The sequence below is a fragment of the Calliphora vicina genome, chromosome 1 (genome assembly GCF_958450345.1).
Source record: "Calliphora vicina chromosome 1, idCalVici1.1, whole genome shotgun sequence".
In the NCBI taxonomy this organism is placed as follows: domain Eukaryota; kingdom Metazoa; phylum Arthropoda; class Insecta; order Diptera; family Calliphoridae; genus Calliphora; species Calliphora vicina.
In genome coordinates this window covers 151704228-151723532 of record NC_088780.1, presented here as the reverse complement: position 1 = coordinate 151723532, position 19305 = coordinate 151704228, and the positions used below count along the sequence as shown (strand labels likewise).

General features: G+C 30.1%; 1 protein-coding gene across 5 annotated transcripts in view; it reads right to left on the bottom strand.

The window, feature by feature from the left end:
• Positions 1-7314: 7314 nt before the first annotated feature.
• Positions 7315-19305, bottom strand: part of LOC135964101 (homeobox protein 5) — a 48489-nt gene continuing 36498 nt past the window's right edge. For 2 of the 5 annotated variants that reach the window (XM_065516177.1, XM_065516173.1), the window contains exons 2-6: positions 16216-17928; positions 15972-16143; positions 12083-14941; positions 11245-11589; positions 7315-9524 (exon numbers count right to left, since the gene is read on the bottom strand). In XM_065516177.1, coding sequence (XP_065372249.1) covers positions 9503-9524; positions 11245-11589; positions 12083-14941; positions 15972-16143; positions 16216-17908 — 5091 coding nt within the window. In that variant the 5' untranslated portion in view covers positions 17909-17928 and the 3' untranslated portion in view covers positions 7315-9502. The remainder of the gene's footprint in view (positions 9525-11244; positions 11590-12082; positions 14942-15971; positions 16144-16215; positions 17929-19305) is intronic. The other 3 variants (XM_065516176.1, XM_065516175.1, XM_065516174.1) reach the window with 3 other exon arrangements.

Here is a 19305-nt window from a genome sequence, read left to right as displayed (position 1 = left end):
GAGGTTTTCAGCCATTGCCTAAGAGTTATTATAGGTGACACGTATTATTTACAATGGGAATTGAATTACTTTTGTTTAAGTACATTTATCACTAAAACCATGACAAGTCGGTAAAGCTGTCATTTAATTTCTAATATTCATAAAGATGGGTTGAGTTGAAGGTTGATTTGTTAATACATATATTTGTTTTTAATTTCAAGAATTTTAAAAAAGTTTTGTAATTGAAACTTTAACTATATCCTTCAAATGTCTATTATTGGTTACAAATTTAAACTAGTTATTATTAAAGCCTTGGTTTTCGATTACTTGGGAAAATAAAAAAACAAATTAGTTGAAAATTTTAGGTTTAACATAAAATCTTCATGCATTTTCATTATAGATGTAACATTACTAGTTATTATTCTTCACTTTATTTATTTAATTCGCCCCACTGTATACCCTCATTTACTTTTCTATTATTTATTATTAAATTTATTAAGTTCATTAATTTATTTTCCCCGATAGTTGAGAAGTATGGAAACATTTTGATATTGCATAATTTTCATCATCAACATCAATGTTTATAAACACAATTTTTTATTCTTTATTTTCGGTTAATTTTTTTAATCAAATGGAAATGTAAAAAGAAACACCCAAAAAAACGCACATCAATTACATAGGATACACAAACACACTTTTAATATAAATATAAAAAATATTTGAAGAATTCATGTAAAGGGGTGAAATCATGCTGATATAATGCTTGTTTAAAAATGCATTTTTTAAAAAAAAAATTCGGAAAATATAATTTATGAGTTTTAATTTAGATATATTAATTAAATTTTTATACCCTACACCACCGTAGTGGGGTGGTTATAGTGGGTTAGTGCTGATGTTTGTAACGTGCAAACATATTGTCCTAACACCCACCATGTAAACCCTGTAATTAAACTACAGGTTGAATTTGGTTAGCATATGTCCATTATTTCTCCTAGTCACCATACAACTTGCCTATCTGAATTTAGTTAATAAATTTAGTACCGATCTGTAAATAATATTCCATAGCTCCCATATAAACACCATTCTCGAAAATTTCATTCATCCATAATAAGTCATAGCTCCCCTATGAGGCCCACTTCCGAAAATCACTTTATCGAGCATAAATGAGGAGCCGCAAGAGGTACTTTTTCGCATTTTTTCTTCTAGAATCAATCAAGTTAGCAAATTTTTTTTAATTTTTTTACTAAGTAAATGGTTTCTAAAAAAAGTTTGTGCTTGACAAAACGTACAACACTAGTATAAAACGACAAAAAAATTTATTTAATTTCAATACGTAATTAAAAACATTCATTTAAAATATTATCGTTTAAAAAGAACGCATAAAAAACATATTTTTTAATTTTGTTTTTAACAAAACGTACTTTTTTTCTTTATTTTTTAACAAAAGGTTCTTTTTCCGATATTAACATGGTTTTATATCAAACATCCTTAACATTTAATGTGGTGACTTATGGCAGTTAGATGAATCTATTGATAAGCAAGAAACTAGTTACGATTTCCTGGTTCAATTTCCCAAAAATTTTAAATGAGCGAAAAAGTACCTTTTTTTGGTACCCTAATTTTGGTATTCAAATAAGTTTTCAAAAAAGATATATGTTATTCGCTTGTGTTTTTTCGTTTCTTGTTGTTTGTTGCCGCGTTATATAAAAAAAGTCGCGTATTTGAAAAAATGGTTGCTAATTTCAGTTCGCGTTATATCGAATTCGCGTAAATAAAGTACCGCGTAAATGGAGGCTTACCTGTATTCTATTTATTTTTTTAGTTTTTATATACATATGTATATTTACAGAATATATATTGTTTTACTATAAGAGAAAAATCTGTCACGTACGATATTAAATTTTATTTATTATAAAATCATCCAAAGATTGTTTTTATTTATATTTGACTGATTGTAAAGGAAAAATATTTGGTTTAGTGTAAGAAATTAAAAGAAAACAACGCCTCTCAAGATTCGCAAATTTTCGCATATTTTCACATGTACCTCAAAATTACTTCCGTTTTATGTCACGTACGATATACCCTTATTTCGCTCGAACATTGTTACGAACAATGGAACATAATGACTATATTATTTTTCAGATACTATGGATACGATGGAAATGCCCATATAGTAATTGTTTTAAGAACTGTTTCTTTATCAACTCTGCTCTAAATATACTCACAATAAGTTCGTATATGCCTGTTTATTCACTTAATAATCTCAACCCATAATAAAATCTATTTATTTAATTGTTTTAAATGATCAAGACACTGCTAATGAACTCAGTACTTTCAAATGGTTTATTTTACTTTTATTTCTAAGTTCGATTCTCTTTTCTACTAAAAAGAAACAACTAAAAACACACAATGGATGTAAAGAACTTAATAAAATCGGCGATGCACTCAATTTGTTTTCTAATTACCACTGTTTGCTAAAGACTCAAGTGCATGGATCATTGAATAACATGGACTCACATACAACATTTATGCATATTAAAACTCACATACAAACTATGTATATGTAAATACTACTTTTGAATACCATTGATCTTGTGTGAGGGCAGTCAAAGCTTTCATGGTAACTTTTCCATCAGGTTATTGATTTTCTACGAAATTTTCTTATGAGAAATTTCATGGTGTGAATTAGAATTATAGTTTTTCAGTTTACAACAACTTTTGCATCCAGTATTTACATAAAAATATACACTCGTACGTAGCGAGCGCAAAAAAAAACAACAATTCCATTGTTTAGTATTCTTGGTACTCGTTCGTACTCGTAGTAAGTATTTGTTAATGTGAAAAATACAAAAATTCTATGTTAAGATCAATCATTGACATGCCTGTAAGAGTGTAATATGAAGAGATAGAGAGAAAATAAATAACAATCAATATTATTTTCTTTGCATACAGTTCTATGCAGTTTGCATATTAATTTTATAAATAAAATAAAAATTATTATCTGAATTCCAGATGACTGATAAATAATCTTTATGGTAAATAAATATTCAGTTTATAATGTAAATTCAGAAAGAATAATTTTATAATATATTTATTTAAAACTAAAATATTTGTTTATTATTTTTGAAAATTATTTTTTTAAATACCTAGTACTTCTACGAGACTAACCTGAACTAGTGATTTTACCAGTTATTTCAGCACGCGTATGTCCTAAAATTACAATTAGACTGGCTGATAGCTGGTCCAAAGTAGTCAACGCATTGGATACACATACATAAAGTCAGTTACCTTACTAGCTACATAACTGGTTAATTGAGCACCTACATAACTAGTTATTTTAACATGTACGAGTGTTAAAAAAGTTCATTACAAAATAAACGTCTAGTGCTGGGTTACTAATCTGAGGGCTGCGGGTTCGATTCCTGTATGTCAAACAAAATAAAAACATGCTTATGACTCTCATGTTTCATTAATCAGCATGAATCATTTTCAAGTTGAACTGATAGATTATGTTGAAACTTAATACCTTTCTGTAATGCAAAATTTATTAAGTCTTACGAAACCGTATTTTTTTTAAGCCGAAACCGAACATAAATAAAAATTTCATTATTCTGCATAATTCAGAAAAAGAAACTTTTCAATTGTACTAATAATTTCTGACTCCATACATCTAGTTTTTTCTTCTAGAACTGAAAAGTTTTATGGGGGGAACTTTTGTTACATGAGTTCTACTACCGTTACCGAAATAACAGGAATAACCGTCACCGCTAAAATATCGTTACCAATCGTAAATATCGTTACCTCCAAATACCGTTACCGCTATTTTATAAATAATTTTAAATTCTGATAATAAACCTTTTTCATTTCAATAATTGAGCTTATGAAGTTAGAGAACATAAAATATAAAATACCTACCCCAATATCACCTTTTCTAATTTTTTAAGTCAGACTGAAATTACCATTACCGCTAAGCTACCATTCTCAAAATATCGTTACCGCTAAACTACCGGTACTCAAATAATCACAATGTGAGTTAACGTTACCTTTTAATGGATTCAAATTGGTAGCCAACTTTGATCCTATTAATAATGTATATTTAAAACTTGTTTCTCATTTAAAATGTCATTATTTATTTATAATAAATGTTTAAAAATCTTAAATGTTTTGGTGTTTTTAAAAAAATTATCTCATTATATGCCCACAATTTGAACCTCTAATGCATATTTTAAAAAGTTAATTATTAAAAACTTATTATTTGAAAACCCTAACTCAATATAATTTACACTCTGTTAATGTATTTGATGGCATCCCCTTTTGCTTTTATTAATTTTTTTATGGTAACACAATATACAGAACTATTAATTTTTTTATTTCTCCACTTAAAAATCTTTAAACAATAATTTTTCATTTGATCTGATTGTGTGGCATTTTCAGTTCATTAAATCGATTTCATAAGCACTTGATTGTTTTCAATATTTCAATAATTTTCTAATACTCCACTCATAATGCATACTTACAATCTTACAATATTTCATAAAAAAATACCACTGTATAAAGTTGTTTGTTCTTTTCGTAGAAGTTGATTAATAATTTCATTGTCGATGGTCGAAATAGAGTACTTAATTCATGATCAGTCAATTGTGGAGTAGATGTGTATGTTAAATATAGGAGTTGAGTTAATTTAAAACTAAGAATGCACTTTCTGTATAGCCGTAAGGTATATTTATACCCTTCGCCTTAGTGAGAAGGGTATAGTATATAAGTTTGTCATTTCGTTTGTAATTTCCATAATATAATTTTCCGTATATGTAGATAGCGGAGTCGATTAAGCCATGTCCGTCTGTCTGTTGAAATCAATTTTCTGAAGACCCCAGATATCTTCGGGATCCAAATCTTCAATAATTCTGTCAGACATGCTTTCGAGAAGTTTCCTATTTAAAATCAGCAAAATCGGTCCACAAATGGCAGAGATATGAGGAAAAAACAGGACAACCTCGATCTGGATTACTAAGTCATTAATATAGACAATATGGATATCTACTAGGGTGATCGATTCTTCGACATTTTTTAGAAACCGGTTTTCGGTTTCTTCGAAAAATTGCAATTTAATATAAACCGAAAAATATTGAAACGCATAGATGTAAGAAGAAAAAGAGATTTATTTATTAAAATAATAGTTATTAAAACAAAAACAGTTTATGGAAAAACATAACACAACAAAAATGATATCATATAACAAAAAATTATCCTTTTTAAAATGCTTAAAAACTGTTTAATACTAATTTTGATTATTTCTTTTAACCTTCTCAAGGTCTTCGGATCAAATTTGACCCATGCTGAAATTAAAATTGAATTTTTTCTAAAAGTGAGTGGTTGATACTTTTAGAAACACAAATTGGCCAAAAAAATATCTCGATTTTTTTCTTTTGCTTTTATAAAGCTTTGAAAAAGATCTTTCTCAGTGTGTTTGTAGGACATATAGTTAACAAAGTTTTGAGTACGTTTTTATGCTTTCCAGATCGCTTGTGACATTTATATAAATATAAAAAGTCTTCGAAAATAGTTGGAGTTTTAAAAGAGTTTTTTGGATTTTAAAGTTTTTAATAGACAAAAACTCATAAAAACACACTTTTAAAAAAACCGGCTATTCGAGGAGAGAAACCCGGTTTCTTCGATATTCAAAATGTGAGCTTTTCAAAAAAAACAGAAACCGATTTTGTTTACCTAAAAATATTTAAAATTTGTATTTTGAAGTATAATTTGGTGAAGGGTATATAAGATTTGGCACAGCCGAATATAGCTCTCTTACTTGTTTTTATTATATTAATTGCTCACCATCGCCAATGGTAATGTTGCCGAATAATACATTTTTTTCCAATTTAAAATTAAACCATAATACAAGCTATAGTTTAATTTAACTACAAGGTAGTTGTATCAAAGATTATGTGACACATTTCAATATTTAACTTCATATTACATTTAGCTTACTTTTAGTTAGATTTAAGTTTGGCAAAGTGTTGCAGTGTTGTTTTTTAATATACTTACATACTTACTTTTTATTCAAGTACCATCTTTAAAAAAATCTGAAAAGCTCATCTATGATGATATGGGTTAGACAATTCAAATTTATAAACATTTGTGCCAATGATTTTGATTAGTCATATAAAATTTTCATCCTGAAGGTATGCTGTAGTACTTTTCGATAAAAAAAAGTGTATGACACTTGGCTTATTTCTGAGATTCTGAGCTCCTGGAACTTTAACAAAAACAAAGATATTGGTTTCAAAAACACCAATCAAATTTGTTTTAAATTAATGACTGCGGGCATACTTGAAAAGATAATTTTAAATAAGGGAAGTATCCCTCACACTTGCAAAAAAAATAGTTGAAATTATTTATAAAATTTTTCAGAGAAAAAAATAATTTGGTATATTTTAGAAATTGGTGCTGGTTTTTGATTCCAAATGACCTAAAAACATGATTTTCATTACTTATACAACATTGGCCATCACGTGGTGGTATTCCAAAAATGTCGCCAATATTAGTTATATGCCAAAAGTCCATATATTTTTTTTACTCACAATTATTCAATTCCAAAATCGTTTTGTTAAATTGGTATTACGATTGTCGGATAGGAGAAAATTTCTATGTATTTTACATTGTTGTTGTCGATAAAAACGACTACGACAACAGATTCGTTTCGAATAAAGGTAATGCACAGTTTAACAATACTCAAAACTAAAGCTTTGAATTAATTAATTCACGAAAATTGTATTCCGTATTAAAAAAGTCAACAATTCAATTGCAAATCTTTCTAAAAAAAATAATTCAATTGAATAGAATTTATTTATCATTGTATTAATTCATAATATGAATGATTAAAACTTTTAGCTCATTCAATTCTTCACAGTAACGAAAGAAATTTGGTTTTAGACTTTGCTAAAAGAATTTTATAATTTTCAAATGAAATTCTTAACTATTGAAATTTGTCATAGCTCTCATATAAGGCCAACTTCCTAAAATCACTTAAACGAGCATAAATCTCATAAAAATATAATTCAGTAGAAATAAGTTTCAAATAGAAACTAAATCATCCGACCTAATTTCATGGGGATCGGTCATAATTGGTCATAGCTACCATATTAGGCCTTCCTAAAATCACTTTAAATAGCATAAACCTCTTAAAAGTGTTGGAATCCAAATATAAGTTAAAAAAAATAAGTTTCATATAGAAATAAATCACGTGGACTAAAATGTCTTAATTTGAAAACATTTTTTATGGAAGCTTTTACACGCACAACATGAAAGCTTTAAATAAAAAAAAAACTATTTGCATTTGTTTTTCTTAATACTTTTTTTATTTTTTATTTATTTTATTAATATTTTTAATATGTATAATATTTTTTTTGTTTGTTTTAAATTAAAATTGTTGGGTTTTTATACATTTTTAATGATTTTTGTTTAGTTTTTTTTTATATTTTTGTTGTTTAGATAGAGAGTAAAGGAAAATACATGTATTTTTTTGTAGTTGGTTGGTTGATGATAAATTCTTCTGCAAATATTCTTTGTTATGTTTTGCGATTTCTTTTGTTTACGTTTTTTAATACATTATTATTTATTTAATATTTATATAATAATAATAATATTAATTATAAAGAATTGTGGTTTGTTTCCTTTTAGTTTTTATAATAATACAATGATTTTTTAAAGAAGGATAGTGAAGAGAGTGAGTAGTAAGTAAGTAAATAGGAAAAATTTGTTTATAACTAAAGAAATAGAGAAGAGCAAAAGAAAAATACAAAATAAAACAATTACATTTAAATATATGTATATATAAAGAAATAATTATTTAATTAAAACTATAATTATGTATATAAACGGAAGAACGGTTAATATAATTAGAAAATAAAAAATATAAGTATATAAATTTATAATGATATAAAATAGAAATAATAAAGAAAATTAAAATGAATCACTTTGTGTTAAAAATTAAAAATTGAAATTAATTAAATAAAAAATGTTGAGAAAATTAAATTTTCCAATTTTACATAAAGGAATAAGAAATAAAATAATAACAAAGTAAAATAATAGAGTGAGTGTTCAATAATAAAATACAAATTTATAAATATTTTATAAGACTGGTACTAAACTAACCATAAAATCAATCAATTAAGATGATTTTTATATTGTTTGTTTTGTTTTTCATTTGTACTTAATTTATAAAGTACGATTTTACTATTTCTTGTAAGATGTTTTTCTTTTTTTATTTTTTCGAAGGCATTTTCTCTATAAATTGTTTAAAAATTTATTTTTCTTGGTTCTATATATATATAAAAATCAATCATATCGTTTAAACGACAATTGTTTGATGAAATTGAGAAGAAAAAAAAAACAAAAAAAAGGGTTATTTTTTTATTATTGTTTGTTGGGGGAGGAGAGGGAGGAGGAAAAAAGAAATAATACCTCACTAAAAGATCATAATAATGTCTCTTCTTTTCTCTTTGTTTTTCAATGTAATTTTTAATTATTTTATAATATCTTTTTTGTTTAGTTTTACTTTAGTTTATATTTTGTTTAATTTTAAGCAAATTTGGGGGGAATTGCTTTATTTCAATATGACTTGAGCTTGTTTGGAAAATACTAAATTTGTATTGTATTTTAGCATTTAATTAATTAGATGCATTTTTGTTTTATATTTCATATATGTATACTATATAGAAAATATTTAGATTATTACTTTACAAATATGATACCATTTTAATAATGTATTATTTTTAATTATTTTTTTTCTTTCTTTAAATATATGTGTATATTGCAACAAAAAACATTTACAAAGCTTTTACTTTTCACCTCTTTTTTTTCCTTACTTAAAATATAAATTTATAAGTTATTTGTTTATTTAATAGAAAAAATAAAAAATAAAAATCTTTTATATTCTTTTCTTTTTTTCTGTTTGTTAATAAATCAGAAGAAGTCTTGTTTTTTTTTATTTTTTTCTCTGAGCCCTAGTAGTTCAAAATCATCATAATCATAATGAATAAAATTCAACTAAATTAAACTTCTGATTTTCTATAATATCACTGGAGAGAACTTAAGATGTTAAGATGTTGAAGAAAACATACACATTTGTGTGGTCTGGGTACTAACTAGGGTACACAAAGTTTAGGAATATTTTGCATTAGGGTAATCGTGTTTGTTTAAGGGCAGGATTATTGAACTAATTTACAAATAGCAAAATATTATTTAATGGGGTAGGAGTTAGTAGTTCTCTGTTCTGAATGTCTTCTTGAAGCCTATAAATAATTTATAAATAGTTTACAATTTGTTTCTGTTATTACTTATAAATTAAATTCTATAAGCATGTTTGTTTTGTTATCCTTTTGTGAGTAAATATATATAGAATTGCTTAACTAATATATAAACTCTAGTGCATGATGAAGAGGAATCCATGTTGAAAAAAAAAAAAAAAACACAGGAGGGGAATGTGTTTTCTTTTTTGTCTGTATTATCATTTCTTTCAAATTTATCGCACTCTGGGAATTGTTCTGCAATGGTAGGAAGATAAAAAGCATAATTAGTAAGATAGTTAATACAATATTATGGTTTAAATAATAAAATAATTTTCTACCTATCTTCGTCTATTTCTAAAGTGAAAAAATGTGGCCGATAAATAATTTCGTCATTGAAGTTATTAAAAAATTATCGATTTCAATAACTTTTTTGATTTTTTTTCAAAATGGGACTACTATCGACCAAAAACCCATTAAAGGAAATGACCTAAGCTTTCTTTTGAGCAAAAACATTAAAAAAGGTCCATTTTGAAAAAAAAAATCTTTAGTTACAAAACATTTATTTTGATAGATATCCAACCTGCATCCCACTAAGCGACCAAAAATCTGTTCAAGGAAAAGACCTAAGCTTTCTTTTGAGAGAAAAAAGACCCATTAGGTTTTAGCAACAGATAGTCAGTTAACAATGAAACATTACGGTTGAAATGCCCAAATATGTTCACACAACTACAATTTTTCAGCCACAGCTGAAAAAATCGGTATTTAAAAATTGATATTTTATGTTTTTAAAGGAACATTACAAATTCATAGGATCTTAACATTAATCTGATTTGAAAAACTTCACTTTCGAAACGAAATATTCATGTTTTCCTGATTTTGCATTACATTAGAAACCCTTGAAAAGTTACTTTATACTTCTTTTAAAACGCTGTAAAAATCTTTTTATCGGGACGATAAAAAAAATGTTAATTGACTATTTATTCGGAAAAAATTTATTGGTTTAATTTAATAAGGGTATTCATTTCAAAAAAAATTAAAATTGCACTCTGATTTTTTTACACAAAAAAAAATACAACTTTTTTGGATTTTTTTTTTTCTTGAGTGTAATTTTCCATTTTTTTAAATGAATAATACCCTCAATATTAAAACATTCTCGAGAATGAAAAGATTTTTTTAATTTCCTTCCGTGAAGGGAAAAAGTCCGGAAAATTATAAATCTAGTTAAAACGATACAAATTAGGAAACATTTTATAAGAAAATGTGCTCAGTTCACTAAAAAAAAATTTAGATCGCGAATCAATATTTCACATGAAATATGTTTCCTTTTCCCATTTTTCGTTGATCAACTTTGTTCACGTGAAAAAATTCCCCATGTTGTGAAATTTTTGGATGAAATTTTGTAAACAATCAACAGCTGTTACGAACAAAATCAACTAATGTGAATGAAAAGTTCAAAGGAATATCACGATAGCAATATTCCCTTTGAGGGAAACTGGTAAGATTTGAAAAATGAACCCATGTTATTCATAAAAAATTCACAGTGGCGGTTCCCTAATGGTTTAGGTTGCGTTTAGCTTAAGTGGAACCTTCAAATAGAATGTATAGTTTGGAATTTCAAGACTGCTATCATCAAATCATTTCGAAGACCATCGCAAGTCAGCCGTAAAATGCAAGTTGTCCAGATCAACTAAGAATAATAATTCTTATATCGAAATTATAGTGAAATATACTAAATTTCTTAATCGATATGGAATGCCATAACCTCAAATATGAAAATTAAAATCAATTTTACTAGATACCAATGCAGTAAATAATTCGGTTGAAGAGCTGAAAATTAAAATTTTAAATGATTGACATGAATACAAGAAAATTTCATAAATCCTATACCTAACATTAGGAAAACTTACAAATCTAACAAAATAAGACCAAAATAAAAGCTGACTTTAAACACAATTAGATAAAATATAAAACTCACCTTGGTGATTGCACTCGTTTCTTTGGAGTATTTGGCGCAGTTACTGCCACTCTACTGTTTGGTGTCCGAGCTCTGGTTGTTGTAGTACCTGCCGATGATGTTGGTGTTGTTATTGGTGACGGTGTTACTGCAGCAGCTGCTGTCATGCTATAACGTTTCGGTGGCTGTATACGACTTGGTGATCGTGTTGCTTTTGAGGGATCTGCTTGATTTGTTATTCTAGCAAGTTGTGGAGAAATAGCACATGGAGGTTTAGGTATTTTTGTATTATTTGCAATGTTATTAATTTTATGAGGGGTTTCAGTCATTGTTGTTGTTCTTGGAATTTTACAATTATCAGTTCTTCTACGAAAGTGTTGTTTTGTGTGTGTGTGGGGGGTTTGGATAAATAATATCATGCAGAAATAAAACCATGATTGTCAAAGTAAAGGGAGTATACAATAAAATTAAAACCCGAAATAATATGTTGATGATAGTTAAGCAGGAGGGGATGTGCAGGAAAAGTATATAAAGAGATAAATAAAAAAACAAAACAAATAATTTTGATGAGAACATAAACAAAGAGTTTTAAAAATAACACAAATAAAAAGTAATCACAAAAATGTTACAAAACAAATAAATATCTGGAAACTTAAATGTTTTGACACTTTACATACCAATAACCCCTTAAATTTAATCCCCATATTCAAAAATGATTATTAAAGTTATGAAAGGATTTTTCTTTAATTTGTTAATAATAGTTATTGAATATTGGGGTAAAAGTTTAACTACATACTTAAAAACTAATAAAACATTCTACATTAAATAATTAGTATATGGAATTAGACAAGTTACTTACTTTCCAGCGGGATAGCTAACGGGACGAGGTATACGTGACTTCTGAGCCGCGGCGGCAGCAGCAGCATTAGCAGCAGCTACAGCTGACGTTGGTGTAGAACCACCACTCTTTGTTTGTTCCTCAAGTGCCAGTTCCTTAAGCATACTCGAATCCTTGCTCATTAATTCCCATTGAATTTGCAAACGTTTAAAGCGATTACTTTCTAATTTTTGTTTTTCCAATTCATCACGTTTCGAACAACGTCTAGTAGCCACAGGAGGTGCTGCAAATCCAGCAGCAGTAGCGGGTTGCCGTAATGTTGCGTTATTAGTTGCGGTTGTAGCTGTGGCGTTGGTAGCCATTGAAATATTTGGTGAATTTGGTGGTGTTGTAAATCGTTGCCGAGTTTCTGTGGGCAAATGGACCAAATTGTTTTGTGTGCTGTCGGCCTCTTCTTTGTCATTAAACGATACTTTTTTCTGTTGGCTCAATGCTCGTGATACTTCCTTCTTCAAAGCAGCCGCATCATACTGAACCTGTTGTTCGGAAGACTCTAAAATTGAAGCTATTTCGGCGTAATATTTTAATTCATTGCGTGGCAAAGAAGACAAGAAGTTTTCGGCCCTAGCCCTTGCATCCAAATCCTTACGAGATAATCGTTCAGTTCGTGGTTGTGGCGTTGCGTATATTTCGGCACCTGATATTTCCTCTTCGAATACCTCTGCCAATTCTTCGGCCGAGCCAATGTGGTAATTGTATGGCGCCTCTTGCAGAGAACGACGTTTTTCTAACTTTGTTAATTTAGCGTCTTGCTCAATCATTGAATTGCGTTTACTTCTCACAGCCGAAGAACTCTTGCGTAGAATACCGCGGGGCATGGGTATCGGTGTAGACTGTACTTTGGGACTCATTTCTACGCCCGAGTCCATACGTTGTTGTTCGTATTGGTATACATACATCTGCTTAAGATTATCACCGCCGCCATGAGCGTTATTATTAGCATTTTCAAATTCCGAATCGGTGAGCAACGTCGAAGAGCCTCTGTAACCTGATGAAGGTTGGTGACTAGATCCCGAACTTGAAGATCCACCTGCGGCTTCTGTCTGTTGTTCACCGCGTTGGAAATATTGATTGCAGTCACAAATATGTGTGCGATTACGTCTCACTGGGGGCGTTAAGCAGAAGAGAGGTTTTTGTGCCAGTTCTCTTTCCAAATGGCTTAGAATGCCATTCACTTCTGGAATGTGTTTTAATCTACGTCTATAGTCACCGGGCAATAAAGTCGCCAAAGATTGCCAATCCACCACATGCTTGTAATCCATAGTCTTTAGTATCTCATCTTCATCGCTACCCGTCATCAGACTGAAACGTTTCTTAATAGAAGCGCAAGATGAAGCTGTCGAGGTGTTCCCACCCATATTCATTTTATAGTTGAAGGGTGAGAAGATGACATCTGGTGTAGCTGAGGTCTTCACGAAGCCCAAATCGGGTAATGCGTAGTTGGGATAGATGACATAAATGGGTGCTTGATTTTCTTCGCCCAAGTTATTGAGTTTTTCCAGAAATGAGGGTGGCACAAAACGGAATCGATCACTTAAACTACTACGGGTACTTAAGGAACCACAGGAAGTTTGCATAGATCTGGTAATCATCTCGGATGATGAAGCATTTGAAATGGGTCTGGACGCATCACGAGATCTTCTTTGTTTATTTCGTTCAGCCGCCTTGGCCGAGGAGGAAGAAGACTCCTGTCCGCCAGATAGCTGCACCTGAGTCAATTGTTCTGAGGTGTTATCCGAAGATAAGAGACTAGCTGAGGAATTATTATTGCCGTTTAGCTGAAGAGCCAATTGATTTAAAGCGGGATTGCGTAAGGGCATACTTCTACGTCTATGGGCTGGGGAATTTGTAGCAGTCAATGAACCCGTCGAACTTGAACTTGGATCTTCCTCGTAGAACACCGAGGAACGGCCTTGATGTTGTTTTTTAGGTGTAGAAGCCGAAGCATCCATGTGGAATGTGGATGTTGTATTATCAGCTTCTTCGTCATGTCTACTTAAAGCTGAACCTTTGCCCGAATCATTCATACTCTTCTTTCTCAAACGTTGTTCCAACGATGAACTGGAACTTGAGTTGTTGGCGTCACTGGAAGGCCAACAACCCGATGAAATATCCATACAAGTATGAGCACTCGGCTGATCTTCGAGAGAACAATTTGTGCTCTTTTGTTTGATAAACAATTTGACTAGATTAAAAGCTGGCGGGTTCGAAGAACCCGAAGAAGTGGAGCCTGTAATGTGATGGCCCTTATTTGAATGATGTGAAATAATTGTAGCTGAACCATTGTTACTGCCCATTGAGACATTCGAATGATTACTTAAGTTGCTACCAATTGCTCCAACACCACCGCTAACACCACTGCCACAACAACATCTATGCTTTGGCTGCCTGGTGTGACACTGCTGTTGTTGCTGCTGCTGCTGCTGTTGTAGGCTTAAAACATTTAATCGTTCCTCTATCGAAGCGGCTGTGGAATTGCATGATATTGGTATCTGGCACATGGGTAATAAATTGCGCGATTTAGTTTGTTGCAAATTATGTTCTATATGTGACGTGGTTATCGCCGTTGATACATTCAATTGCTGCTGATGCTGCTGTTGCTGCTGCCTTTGTGGCGTCTGTTGCTGAGTATGTATCTGTGTTTGACTTGAGTTCAATTGCTCCTGTGTGTCGTCTCTCAAATTTGGCAAACTACTACATTTACGTACACAACCTGTGGTCAGATGAATGGGTGGACGTATAATGGTGATAGTTTCTGGAGTATTGTTGTTATTACCCGATGGATATCTACGCGCAGGAGAAGAAAGTAAAGCATATAGACTGGTTTTATGCATGATCAAGTCCACATACATATACATATAAATAAACATACATAAATGTTTAAAAAGTGGGGTTGGGTGAAAAAAGGGAAGAAAAAAAATTAAATTAAATTTTTGGGGAAAACTACAACAAAACCATTAAAAATAATTAAGAAATAAACTAAGAAATAAAGAGTAGATTTTTCAATTAACATATTAGTTTTGAAAGCCCTTTTAAATTGCTTTATTTTGTGCTTATTATATTCTGTTTAATATTGGAAATAACTATTCTTGTACTTTTCTTAAAAGAGTAAAAATTAATACCTTACTTGGAAAAACTAGTTTAAATAACTATTTTTAATTGACTCATCGGCTATTAAATAAAATTCATATTCAATATCATCAAATAAAATTCGTTATAAAACAAAGCTAAAAATCTGTGTTGTCGTTGTAACAGAAATATTGTGCTGTAACCTAATTAAGAAATTGTGAAAATTTAACTTTTTTTTCGAATATGTACTTGTATAATTTAGCTAAACTGAAATAAACAAATATTTAAATCCATAAACATTCATAAAAACTAAACGGTTGCTCGTTTATGGTTGAACCTCAACGTCACACACATAAAATTTAATAAATTTAAATTAAAGACAATTGAAATGACCTCATAGAAATTGCACAAAATGTAGAAGAAAAATAAATACCAAATTAAAACAATATTCATGTTTATCATATAAAATATTTAAACGATAAAACGTTAAACGGAAATTGACTTGAATTGCTTGCTACAAACAGTGTAGGGTCAGACCGACGATAGTCATACGAAAACAGCACGAAACTGAATCATACATTTGATGTGCAAATAAATGAAAAAATAAAATTACTTTTACTAAAACTTATTTCTTTGTTTATTTCTTTAAATTGATCCAAAAACACAAATTTAAAAAACTTATAAAAAGTTTATAAGAGGGAAACAAAACAAAAAAATATGAATTATTTTTCCTTCTAAATTAAACAATTTAATAATAAAAATTTGTTCTAATAACAATTACCTTTGCAGTTGTGTGGTATGACTCTTTTGCAATTTATTACGCAAACTGCATTGCTGAGGTTGTTCCGAACGTGACATTGAAACTTCTAAGGATTTACGTTTAACAATATCATCCAAATTGCTGTGTAGATTAATGAAATTTTGCTTATTCTTCATGGCAATTTCATTTGGTTCTAAGAAAATTTTAATTTAAAAAAAAATATGTTAGAAATATAGTATTATTTTGTAACATAAAACCAACTTACCATAAAAACTTTCATCTGAATACAAAACACTACCCTCAAATGCAATTGTATAATTATCCTTGTTGGCCTTACATGTCAATATTATATCACCGTCTTCGGGATAAGCATCCATGTCCAAAGAATCCACAGATATGTGTGATTCTTTGACGGGTGAAAAGAGCAATTCCGATTTACAGAAAGAATTGTCTATTAGATCATTTGTTGATGTTGTAGATGTTTGAGACATGTTGTGAGCCATCTGATGTTGACAATTGTTAGAGGGTAGCATGTGCTGTTGCAACATCAATGAATGTTGCAGGCGATTACCTCCCAGGCTTTTACAATACGAGGGTAATTGTGAGAGTAATGAGTGGATGTCTTCGGCCCGAAAACTTTCCATATCGACTTCGGCCAAATTGGCATCGAGATTTTTGGCCAAATCCTCGTAGATCAAATCGCCCAGTCCGTTGTAGGAAGCCGATAGTGAGGATAGAACACTGCGTTGCATACCGCCGCAGCCATCTCGATAGCCATAGTCCAAGAACCACTGATAATCAGAATTGTCATGAGTAAAATCGTGAGATGAAGCGAGAGAACAATTTAAATTGTTGCCCATATAACCAACACCACAAGCATTATTCAATACACCACCACCATTATTAACACCACCACCACCCGTAGTTGTGTTTGAAAAACCTACCAAATGTTGATGTGGCTGCTGTTGATTATGTGGCAACATATTACCGCTGGACTCGTAAGGCAACATGTTGCTGTTGCGTGATCCAGGCGTTGTAGCATTGCTGTTGTAATCGGATTCTGGTGTTATAGCTGTAGCCATGGTTGCTAGTTGATGTTGTTGTTGCTGCTGCTGATAATGATGATGTTGCAAATTAACACTATTGTTATTGCCGCCGCCACCACAGTTGCCACCCGTCAAAAAATTCAAATCACTTTCGTCGTAAAACACACTATTGTTCGTGTTGACCTGCTCATTCAAAATAATACTGCGCAGAGCGTTATTGTAACGATCTAAATTATTCAGAACAATGGCCACATTTTGTTTTAAACTCTCTTCGCTCAGTTCACTCTCATCCGAGGCGTCTTTGCTCTGCAACAATTGTTGTTGCTGTTGTTGCAGTTGCTGCTGCTGCAGGAGCAAATCATTCAAGTGTTGCTGATACTGAGTATGTGTCAAAAACGGCAATTTACCGCTATTGCGTCTCTGTTGCTGCAACAGCTGCTGCTGCTGATGTTGTTGTTGCTGTTGCTGCAGCTGCTGCTGATTTCCACCGCCGCCACAATACGCGAATGGTGAATTATTTGGCGAATTGAAGGGCTTACGATAGTGATGATGCGTGGGGGAATGTGTTACTGACGATCCATTCGACGATGGGGTACGTGCATTTGCAGAAGAATTATTATAGGGAAGCGTTTGTTGATTATTCTTGTTATTGTTAATGAGTTGTTGTTTTAGTGTTTGTGTAAATTGTTGCTTAGTAAATTGTGCATTAGATGATTGTGTGTTTGTTGTGTTATGAATGGGATAATTATTGGTTAAGGATGTAAGATGATGTGTTGTGTTGTTTGTTGTTGATGATGATGATGGATTAGAAGTGGGATATGGTGTGAAATGATGGCGTGGTGAATTTTGAAGCGGTTGAGATGATAAATGAGTTTTATTGTTGATGTCGTTGTTTGTAGAGAATTCTGTCATGCCACGACAGGATTTTTGTCCTGCAATGATAAGAAAATGTAGAAAAATGTAGTTTAGTAAACTTTAGTTACAAGGTTTATAATGGGTAGTTTTATGATAATGGTATGTTTTAACAGCAATTAGAGGTAAGTTTGCGACAAAAGACTCAAATATAAAGAACTTTATAACCATGTTGCTGATACCTTATGAATATAAGATATGGGCAACATTGTTTATAAACCAAATGTAAACAATTTCAAGTAATTGTTAGGTGCAACATGTTGCTAATAGGCTGCTAAGGGGAAATATATGTTTTCTTTTCATTTAAATGTCGTCTTTTTCTAAAGTATTTACAAAATAAATTTAAAAAAAGTAGTTTTTATTGCAACAAATTTAATGAACTTGATTTTAATTTATCTTTATTAATAATGTTGCACATAAAATTTGTTAAAAATAATCAAAATTTTATGATTTTTTCTAAACATTTCAATTATTTTAAATGTCTTTTCAGGGGTAAATCTTTTAAACAATAAAAATAAACATAAACATCTTTAGAAAACCAATGAAGAATTCTTGAGATTTTTTTCTAAACACCAAATACATGTACTTCAACAACTAGTTTAAGTAGTTTTTGTGATAAAAATTAAGAAAACTCAATTAAATTTTATGACTTTTACTTTTAAAAAATCGTAAAATATTTAATGATTAAAGTAAATAATAGAGAAGAGATCACATTGTCATCATCATAGAGATCGTCAACAATAAATTTTATGAACATGTAGAGAATACTGAAACAAAAAGTGACACTTGAGGTGTGAAAGAAAAGAAAAAATAAAAGAAAATGAAATGAGGTTTTAAATAATGTCAAGTTTTACAAACTCAGATAGAAATTAATTTTATGATTTTTCACATAAATGTGTACAATAGTGTTTGAAAGAATGACAAATTCTCTAAGATAAAAAAATTTTAAAATATATATTTCAATAGTTTTTCAAATAAATGTGTAATTTAATTAAAATATTAGTTTCAAATATTTTATAACCACATGTTTAGAAAAGATGTATGTATGTTTCAGTACAAAATGTTTGTTTAACCCCAAATAGCTTTATCTCTCCCCTCCTTTCAAAGGCTTCTACGATTTCAATCTGTTGATCTCTCCCTCTATTTTTTTAAAACAGACTAATCTTAATCAGTTGGGGATAGTTTGTTTTCTTTAAACTTTGAATAGCAAATGTTTTTATAATTAACTTGGAAGTTTTTTGTTCCCAGATTATTTGTTTAATGTACTCCAATTTCTAAAGTTTGTGGTATTTAAAAAAAACAAGTGTGTGGTAGAAAATATTAGAATTTATTTTTTTAGGGGGGAAAAAAAATGTAGTTTTTACAAACATGTTTAATATTGTGTTAGTTGACAAGTG